We start from the raw sequence: 9,714 nt of genomic DNA on the forward strand, positions 1-9,714 counted from the left end.
TGCTTGGAGGTCCAGATACTGGTTGCAGAGGGTGCCAGCAACGTGAAGGGGATGGTGATTTATGCACAACGGAACGAAGGGGCAGCAATTAGACAATAGGAAAATGGTTGATGAACTTTCTGTCAGCATCAACGACTATATTGTTTAACCCATAGAATGCAAATCTGATTGCCTCATCAGCGCATCAATGTTCCGTTTATTGTTTCTAAAGGATTTTATAGGGCTTTAATGTGGTATCCTCAAATAATTGTGAGCCATTCATTTAATTAGATCAGACGGTTATAATCATCTATTACTTCGTAATAGGTGAAATATATATTTATTCATTATTTTTTTATTTGGAAAAATTGGATAAATGAGGAAAGTTTTAGACAATATAAAAAATCCTTTTTTAGATCTAATTGATGCATGCATGATCTATACGATGTGGAAAACCTTTTTTAAACTTTGGATATGACATAATTTGATTTGGGAAATGCTACGTTGCCCCTTTACTTACTATAGGAGGTAATATCTCAAATAAATCTAAGCCATTAATTTTTTAGATTTTTAAAATTAATTAATTGGTTAATTAATCTGAGAAAAAAATTATTCTCAAAATCCCCCTCATCACGGCATGCACAAGTGGACGTGCAGCCATTGATTTCTTGAATTCTCACAACCCTATTAATCATTTATATTACAACTATCACTCCGATTATGGCACGATGCATATGAATCCATGTGTATTCTTTTAAAATGGGTTCATTTTATGCATACAGTGTAATGTACATATTAAGTGATCAAAAACTTTTTATAATACATAGTCACATTAAAGTTGTACACCGATCACGTGTTATATACTCAATTAAAAACATTCTTATATGTGCTGTTACGTATGTAGCTAAATTTAGGAACAAGAACTTATATACAAGCATAAAAAACATGGATTTGGCAACGAGACATTCACGGTCACGTATACGTGATTTGGGAATGAGATTACATGCACGAGAAAAAATGGGCTCACGGCAGCCATGGCTAATTAAATTATTCCATGTCTAAAGTTACAAAATAAAAAATTACTATATCTAATAGATCACACATGCATAAATTGGATCTAGAAATTAAAATTTATATCTAAAACTTTCCTTATGTTTCCTATTTTACCAAATTTAACATTAAATAAATATATATTTCATCTATTACCTCCTAGGAAGTAATAGGTGATTCTAACAGTCTGATCTAATTAAATGAATGGCTCACAACGTTAGGGGGCACCACAGAGGCCATTTGATTTAGCATAATTTGAGTAGCATGTAACTTACGTGATAGCTAATTTGTTGGCATGATTTGGACATATGAAAAGACATAACATTACATAATATAATTTGATTAGCACAACCTGTATTTGGCGGCATATTATCATGTACGTAACTTTTTGTTTCCACAACCATAGATGACATAATTTGATTAGCGTGTACCTTTACATTCTCGTCATATGTGAGATGTTTTATATCGCCAAATCCATGATTCAATCAAGCTCCACAGGAAAAGAAGAGAGCTAGTCTTGAGCTATTGTGTACTCATTTCGTCGCACTCCCGTTACTGCCTGGTGTGCCAGTCTTTCGATAGTGTGAACTGTGAACTGCAGACGGTAATTTCTGCTGCTGCTGACCTTTTACAGAGTGTAGAAATCTGTACGCTTTGCAATCATCGACAGGAGGGGCTGTAATGCATGTCATGTTTCGTCGGTACAAAGGGGGATGCAATGCATGCCAACGGTGAGATCCGGGACAAGAGACAAACGTAGGCTGCAGTTTTTGTATCCGGCCTTGCCGTGGTAATGGCATCAACGATCAAGCTCCTCTCGTCTCTTCGGTGCAACTGTGAGACCTTCCCTTGCTGTTTTAGTATTTGGAGTTTCCTCAGCTGCATGGAGCTGTCCTGGAGGTTTGAAGAGTTCGACATCATGTCTTCCAATATGCAGAAGCTGTGTTACCACAAGAGGCTAAAGTGCATGTCAAATGGACCGTCGCCGGTTTAGCATCTAGCTATGTCACGGTGAATAGCATCTTCCTTGCAAGTTCTACACTTGACCTTGATCAATCTGCAGTTGATTTTTTTTTATATAATGGAAAAAAGTTTCCAGCCTCTGCAATCGCACACAATGCCTAAAACCGCATCCAATACATTCCCCTGAAGGTAGCCTGCATAGAAGAAATAAATTGTTTCTTTTCGAAAACAACATCAGTCCGATGTACACCAGATAGCCCAGAGAAGAGCGGTGACACCCACTAAGATCAGCTTTCGTTCACTACCCACAACGCCAATTAACCAATTCCAATCTGCAGTTGTATGTTTGGTGACATTAACTGGTAGAATTTGGCCTTATGGCCTCTTTGGTATAGCTTTCAGATGTTAAGTTGCCAGCAGGGTTTTGTTAACTGGTAGAATTTGGCCTTATGTCCTCTCTGTTAACTTGGCCTAGCTTTTAGATGTTAAGTTGTCAGCAGAGTTTTGTTCAGTGGGATGCTATTGCCAAATTAAAACCCCAAAAGTATAGATGGTACTTTTGTGCTCATCACTGTGCCATTATCCCATTGCCTGATAGTCTGACATCCGTTGGAATTGGAACTGTGCATAACAAATCATCAGGAAGTGTACCGAGTCTATTATTGCTCCTCCATCCACTCTTGGTGAAAAAGTCCAATGCAACAACTTCCAGTGCTCGGCTCGCCTGTCGGATGGTTTGCTTTGCATCCTCTCGCTGCATCAATGCCCCAAACCGCATCCAATACATGAAGGTAGCCCGCATAGAAGAAATAAATTGTTTCTTTTCGAAAACAACATCATACCGATGTACACCAGATAGCCCAGAGAAGAGCGGTGACACCCACTAAGATGAGCTTTCGTTCACTACCCACAACGCCAATTAACCAATTCCAATCTGCAGTTGTATGTTTGGTGACATTAACTGGTAGAATTTGGCCTGATGGCCTCTCTGTAAACTTGGTCTAGCTTTCAGATGTTAAGTTGTCAGCAGGGTTTTGTTACCTGGTAGAATTTGGCCTTATGGCCTCTCTGTTAACTTGGCGTAGCTTTCAGATGTTAAGATGTCAGCAAGGTTTTGTTCAGTGAGATGCTATTGCCAAATTAAATCCTAAAAGTATAGATGGTACTTCTGTGCTCATCACTGTGCCATTATCCCATTGCCTGATAGTCTGACATCCGTTGGAATTGGAACTGTGCATAACAAATCATCAGGAAGTGTGCTGGGTGTGGCCATCAGTCACCCTGGAGCAAGATGAGGGTGCCTGCGTTTCTTCCTCCGACAGAGGAGACCCAGGCCCCAGCCAACACTGTCTAATGATAATAGGGAATGGAGGGCCTGGTTCGTCTTCGTTTGGTGACGCCGAATACAGTACAAACAAAGCGCCGAAGCCGTTATCCGGACTGCCCTATGCTTGCATCTGCTTGGTTCAGCAGCTTGTGGATTTACAGTTTCAGCTCAGGTCTGGATCCTTCTGAATATTAACAGACAAGAGAAAGGACACAGAGGCATATTTACAGTTTCAGCAAGACAACAATTGTAAAGGACGGCATGACAGACTAATGCCTCTCTGTGCGTGTGCCCGTGTATGCCATGTTTGTGTACGTATGCAGTGATTTTTTTTTTTTTGGTTGCCCACCCACTTTTTCTCAGTGGTCATATTGTGATTTCTGAGTACTCAACGTCTGAACGGCAACTGTGCATCAGCATCGATCACAGATGGAATGAGTCTTGGTAATTTGCAACAGAGACAATGAATGGCAGCTACATGCATGTGCACAACAGATTAATGAACAGTGTCGTCGCTACAATTGCTAGGCTCGCCATTGGAAGTTGCAACAAGGAGCTAGCAGGTAGCACAAAGGAAAACAAGCTAGCTCTAGTAGAATAGAATAGAACTAGTATAGAAGAGAGAAGAGATGGAGTGTGATCGTCAGATCTCGTAGGTGATGCCGACCCTGAGCAGCTGGTCCTTGGGGATGGACAGCGCCTTGTGGCTCTCCCGGAGGTTCTTCCGTAGGAAGCCGTACACGCTGTTCACCACCACCCGTTTCAGCAGCGACGACCCCGCCGCTGCCGTCACCGTGGCCTCCCCCATCAGGTACACCACCCCGCGCTCCGCCTCCGCGTCGATGAACCGCTGCTCCTCCTCCGCTACTGCCGCTGATGAACCGCTGCTGGCGGCGAAGGCGGCCTCCTCCTGGACGAACGTCTTGAGGCGGTCCAGGAGGAAGGCGGCGAACTCCCGGTGCCCCTCCATCGGGTCCGTGTACCCGTACCTCGCCACGCAGCGGAACACGCGGTGGTCCACGGGCCCGACGCGGCGAAAGATGAAGCGCTCCGGCGCCGCCACCCGCGGGATTGGTAGGATGCTTGATGGACACGAAGACGAAGACGGCGTGCACGGAGGGGATCTTGTCCACCAGGCGCGGGAACACGGGCGGGATCCCCTGGACCAGCTCCGAGTAGAGCAGCCCGACGCCGGGCACCCGGCGCACGTCGCGGCGCACCAGCACGGCCGCCAGCTCTGCTGCCGGCACCGCGCGGTCCAGCTCGTACCAGTAGCGCAGGACGTGGACGTAGTGCCACGCCGCCATTAGCGCCATGAGCACCAGCGAGAAGCAGAAGGGCAGGTACCCTCCCTCGGCGAACTTGGAGAGGATGGAGGAGAGGTAGAGGAACTCGACGAGGCTGAAGACGGCGTAGAAGGCGGCGGACAGCGCCGGGTGCGCGCGCCACACCAGCAGCATCACCACCGCCAGCAGGTGCGTGGTGATGGAGAACACGGTCACGACGCAGATCCCGTACGCGTTGCCGATGTTGGCCGTGGTCTGGAACCCCAGCGTGATGGCCACGCTGGCGGCGCCGATCAGGAAGTTCACCTCGGGGAGGTACACCTGGCCCGCGTACTTGCTGGAGGTGTGCACCACCTCCACCCGTGGGAAGCAGCCCAGGGACAGGGCCTTGGACAGGATGGCGAACGCGCCCGACAGCATGGCCTGGCTCGCGATGATGGCCGACAGGATCGCCACCAGGAACACCGGCCAGAACATGGGCGCTGCATGCATGCATTGTTAGTGTTAGCTCTGGATCGGCTTCAGTTTCCAACTTTCGATTCGATGTACATACATGTGCAGACTAAGTAAACAGTACAAGACACCACCTACTTGGGATGGATTTGTAGAAGGTGTCGCCGACGTTTTCAGGGAATTTGCGCAGGTAGGCCGCCTGACCCATGTAGCATAGCGCCACCGAGGGGAAGAGGATACATGTGAAGCTGATCTGGGAGAGAAAAACCAACAATTTGGTAACTGTCTGCTAGTATCACAATTAGGAAGATGCATGTTCTGGTTCTACACATGACATTGTTGAAATCAATAGGTCATCTGCTATGTCTGTTGGTACCTGAATGGCCCTGATGTTAAAATGGCCGAGATCCGCAAACATGGCCTCCGTGCCTGTGATGCAGAGGACGACACCCCCAAGCGAGACCCATGCCTCCTTGCCGTTCCTGCAGAAGTAGTCGACAATGTACATGGGGTTGAAGGCGCGGAGGACGGTGGCATCATGCACGGCGAGGTTGTACATCCCAGTGCCGGCGATGAGGACGAACCACACGGATATGATGGGCGCGAAGGAGTAGCCCACCTTGTCGGTGCCGAAGCGCTGCACCGAGAAGAGAAGGAACAGTATGGCCACCGAGATCCACACCACCTCCGCTGTAGCAAAAACGACAACAGGAGCCCCTTGAGATGTTAGCGAGCCATCTAGTGCCATGAAGAAGCAGATCGACTCATAAGTCGTTATTGATGCCGGAATAATGTGGCAGCATACATACATTGGCTCAAGTTGGGCGCTTTCATCCCTGATCCCACTCACTGCCGAGAGCACTGCAAGAACAGCAACAGTTAAACGTCAGATTAGCTAGCGTTGTTCAAATCCACAAATTAGTGCATGGGTTTGGAATACTTGATCCGTACCAGAGATTGCTGGCGTCAAGGTTCCGTCGCCCATGACCATGGAGGTGCCGAGGATGGTGATAGTGAAGAGGCCAATCTTGGCCGCGTTGCTGGACTCGAGCTTCTCCTTGAGCCACTGCGCCCTCCGCAGCCGCGAGCTGGCCGCCTCCACCCTGTAATTGGATACCGTTGCGTCCTCGCTCTGCTGGTCTGGTATCATCCTGATCTTGGCATACCGCGAGATCAGCGAGTAGAGCGCAAACGTTCCACCTGCAGTTTTATAGTTCATTGATATGCATGGATCATCACAACTAAATACATTGCTTCGATCGGTTGAACATCATCAATGCAAGTAAGATCAATAGTCGTCGATGAAGTATGCACGCAAGCTAGCTAGCTCACCATCGCCGTTGTCGTTGGCGTGGAGGACGACGAAGACGTACTTTAGCATGGGGATGAGGATGAGGGTGTAGAGGATGAGCGAGAGGACGCCGAGGAGGTCGTCCGGGTGCCGGATGCCGTCCGGGAACGTGCTCGAGTACACGTACAGCGGCGACGTCCCGATGTCGCCGTACACCACGCCGATGCTCTGGAACGCCAGCATCAGCGTCCGCGCCCAGCTGTCCTGCAAGGTGCACGCATCAATGGTAACATCAATGTCCGAAGAACACAGGGGGCATGCATGATGCATGACGAAAATGAGCTAACAGCAATGTCATGTGTGAAACTAAACTGACCCCGGAGCCGTGGTGCTTGCCGTTGGTGACCTTCTCGGCGTCGCCGTACAGGGAATCATGGCGCTGGAACCTCTCGGTAGACGCGGCGGCGGTCTCGGCTTCGGTTGACGACGACATCTCTTCGTCTTCGATCCTCTCCGGTGACCTCGGACGCGTTCGAGCTCTGGCCCAAAGGGATCGATCGAAAGGGCTTCCGGGGGGTTTACGATTGGATCTACAGACCAACCTCGTCTAGGCCTCAGATCCCGGTGCCCTGTCACAAATTCATATGAGAAGCGAAAACTGAATTCACAAAATGCATATTCTGAAAACTAACTGAACTCGTCAAATTATATTCTGAATGAAATGAATAATGAAGGTAGCTATGAGATCCCGGCCGGAGAGGTGAAGGCCGGGGACGACGGAGGAGATGGAGATACCCGGGATCCGAGTGGAGGAGAGGCTGCAGACGCTTTTATATCTGCCCCAGCGCCGCGGTCAAAGATGGCAAATCGCTTCGCTTGCACTGCCGCCATCTTATACGCACGCCATTCGCAGGGCCAAACGCCATGCCCCCGCTGGGAGGACGACCTCCGGTGCCAAATTAGGCCGCCAGCAGTAACTATCAACTGACTTCTCCCTCGATCTGTCTCGATCGGCGCGCCGCCTTGCGAAACGAAGAATTAAGATTTTTTTTTTTTGCTTGCATGCCATTGCCATGTTTGGCTTGGTCCCGGCCGTTACGTTTTTGCATGCATCAGCCGTCGTCGGTTTGCAGTGGTGGTCGTTTCTTTTTCTGTTTTGAACGAGATTGAACGGCCGGTAATGCTCGTCCATTCAGCTCGGAGGGAGGAACCAACACGCAGGCGGTTTTCTTTTGGCGGATCGCGGGCGGGGCTTCTTGATGGCTCCTTACCGGCGCTGATCTCAAGTCATGAGACCAATGCAAGCTCCCCGGCCCACGGGAGACGGGACTTGGGAGGGGTGGCAGTGGATTCGGATATATAATCCAAGTTCCAAAATTCAATCGAACTTTAGTTGCTTTTGATGATTCGAACGGGATCTATTTGGATTTACATGTTTATAATCATATGATCCAAGAAAATCCAAAATATATTGGACATTACCTCAAAAAGTCCAATGTTAATTGGATTTAGGAGTGAAAGCGAATTGCCATTCGTTTTCGTTTTCTATATTATGATATGGTATTCAACCATTCTCGAATTTAGCTGGAAATAAAAATCATCATTTTTAACTGGTTTCACAACCATTTTTGACCTTTATGTATTCGTTAATTTCACAAAAGTAGAAAAATCCCGTGCTGTCTGTTTTCGTTTTCTATAATATAATGCCGGTTTCCAACTCTGAAGCCCACCACTCATATACCTAGTCACACTTGATCTACACATAGTAGTCCAGTAACTTTTCTGTCAATTTTGCTAAAAAAGTTTAAGGTGTCAATGCGAGATTTTTAATTCTAGGGTTTAACTTTCGACATGGGACCACGTATATATCTAGTCACACCAGTCTGCATATAGTAGCGTGCAATCGTACTGAATTATTTCTAACAAATCTTAATCAATTTTGCTAAAATTTTAATGTGTGAACATGAGCTTTTAAATTCTAGGGTTCAGCTTTTGATATAGAATTAATAGGTAGTTGTAATAGTTTTGTTATTATTGGATCATATTGGATGGATCGCTCTTAAAGGCAATTAGGTTGGATATTAATCATTTTGTAATAGGATAAGTTTGACCTTGGATTTTTCCCCTTAGATTTTAATTGCATCTATCCATATGGAATTAGGATGCAAATCCATTGCACACCTCTACTTGCGAAGTATACTAAGGCTTGTTATAGTCCTCGCTTGGATCATGGGATGTATGGTTTGATGACCTACCCATGCTAGACAAGGTTTGATGAACTATCATGCGTTCCAAACAGGGTAAAGGCTAGGAAGAGTGCAAATGTACAGATATTTTCTGTCCATATTCGAGTCCAGATATTCAATATCGGACACCGTATATATTCATATCCAAATACTTAATTCAGATATATATGGTGTTGATATCCATTTATATTTTACCGGTGACATAGCTAACACTATTTGCATCCAAATCCAAATTCGAGAAATACTATAGTTATATGTATGTATCCGTAGATATCTCTACGTGTTCGACCGTTTGCACCCCAGATTGTCACCAAATTTGGACCACGTACTTTGGACCACGATACAGATCATGAGGTACTAAGACATGGTCCAAATAAAGATTTGTTTAAAACTGGCAGGCACTTAATGGCCAAACGATTTGGACCTGCCATTCTTTTTGGAACAAGCAAAAATTACTGAAATGTTATATACTTATCTATATCAATAAGATAAAAAAGCGAAAAAATAATAAATACCTCGATCTGACCCAATTGATTTCTACTCAGGACTTGTTTTATCCTTTGCTTGGATGTCGTTTAGAAAACAGGTCATCAAGCAAAGGGACGGGGATAAATGGAGAAATGGACGATCAGTACACTACTACTACTACAGGATGTATTTGTTGTCCCGGGCGGTAACGGCATTTAGTCCCGATTACCGCGCCGGGACAACGATCCCGGGACTCAAGGTGGAACCTTCAGTCCCGGGTCATCGAGCCAGGACTAAAGAGGGACCTTTAGTCCCGGGTAGTGTTACCAACCGGGACTAAAGGCCCTCCAGCCGAGCATACGTGGCCGCACCCTTTAGTCCCGGTTGGTAACCCCTAACCGGGACTTAAAGGTTCCTTTTTCTTTTCTTTTTGTTTAATTTGTTTTCAGTTCAGTTATACATATTTGTTTAATATATAATATGTTTTTATGTACGTATTCTACAGCTGCTAATATAAATACACGCACGCATATAATTATATCTAATTCTCATCTCGAGCATTATTATATTCGAATAAATTATGAGACTATATATATTATAGATATATATGTATATATACAACACTTTCATAATCTTGTTCTCGAAAATAAC

At 46.0% G+C, this 9,714-nt stretch overlaps 1 protein-coding gene across 1 annotated transcript; it reads right to left on the reverse strand.

The window, feature by feature from the left end:
* Positions 1-3,815: 3,815 nt before the first annotated feature.
* LOC136473806 (potassium transporter 19-like) lies at positions 3,816-7,446 on the reverse strand. Its single transcript, XM_066471441.1, is given in 10 exon segments — positions 3,816-4,400; positions 4,402-5,087; positions 5,197-5,311; positions 5,435-5,748; positions 5,868-5,889; positions 5,891-5,919; positions 6,010-6,258; positions 6,391-6,613; positions 6,726-6,978; positions 7,145-7,446. Coding segments are annotated over 9 exon segments (2,193 nt in total). The 5' UTR covers positions 6,843-6,978; positions 7,145-7,446; the 3' UTR covers positions 3,816-3,962.
* Between the last annotated feature and the right edge of the window lie 2,268 nt (positions 7,447-9,714).

Source organism: Miscanthus floridulus, chromosome 8 (assembly GCF_019320115.1).
Source record: "Miscanthus floridulus cultivar M001 chromosome 8, ASM1932011v1, whole genome shotgun sequence".
Lineage (NCBI taxonomy): Eukaryota > Viridiplantae > Streptophyta > Magnoliopsida > Poales > Poaceae > Miscanthus > Miscanthus floridulus.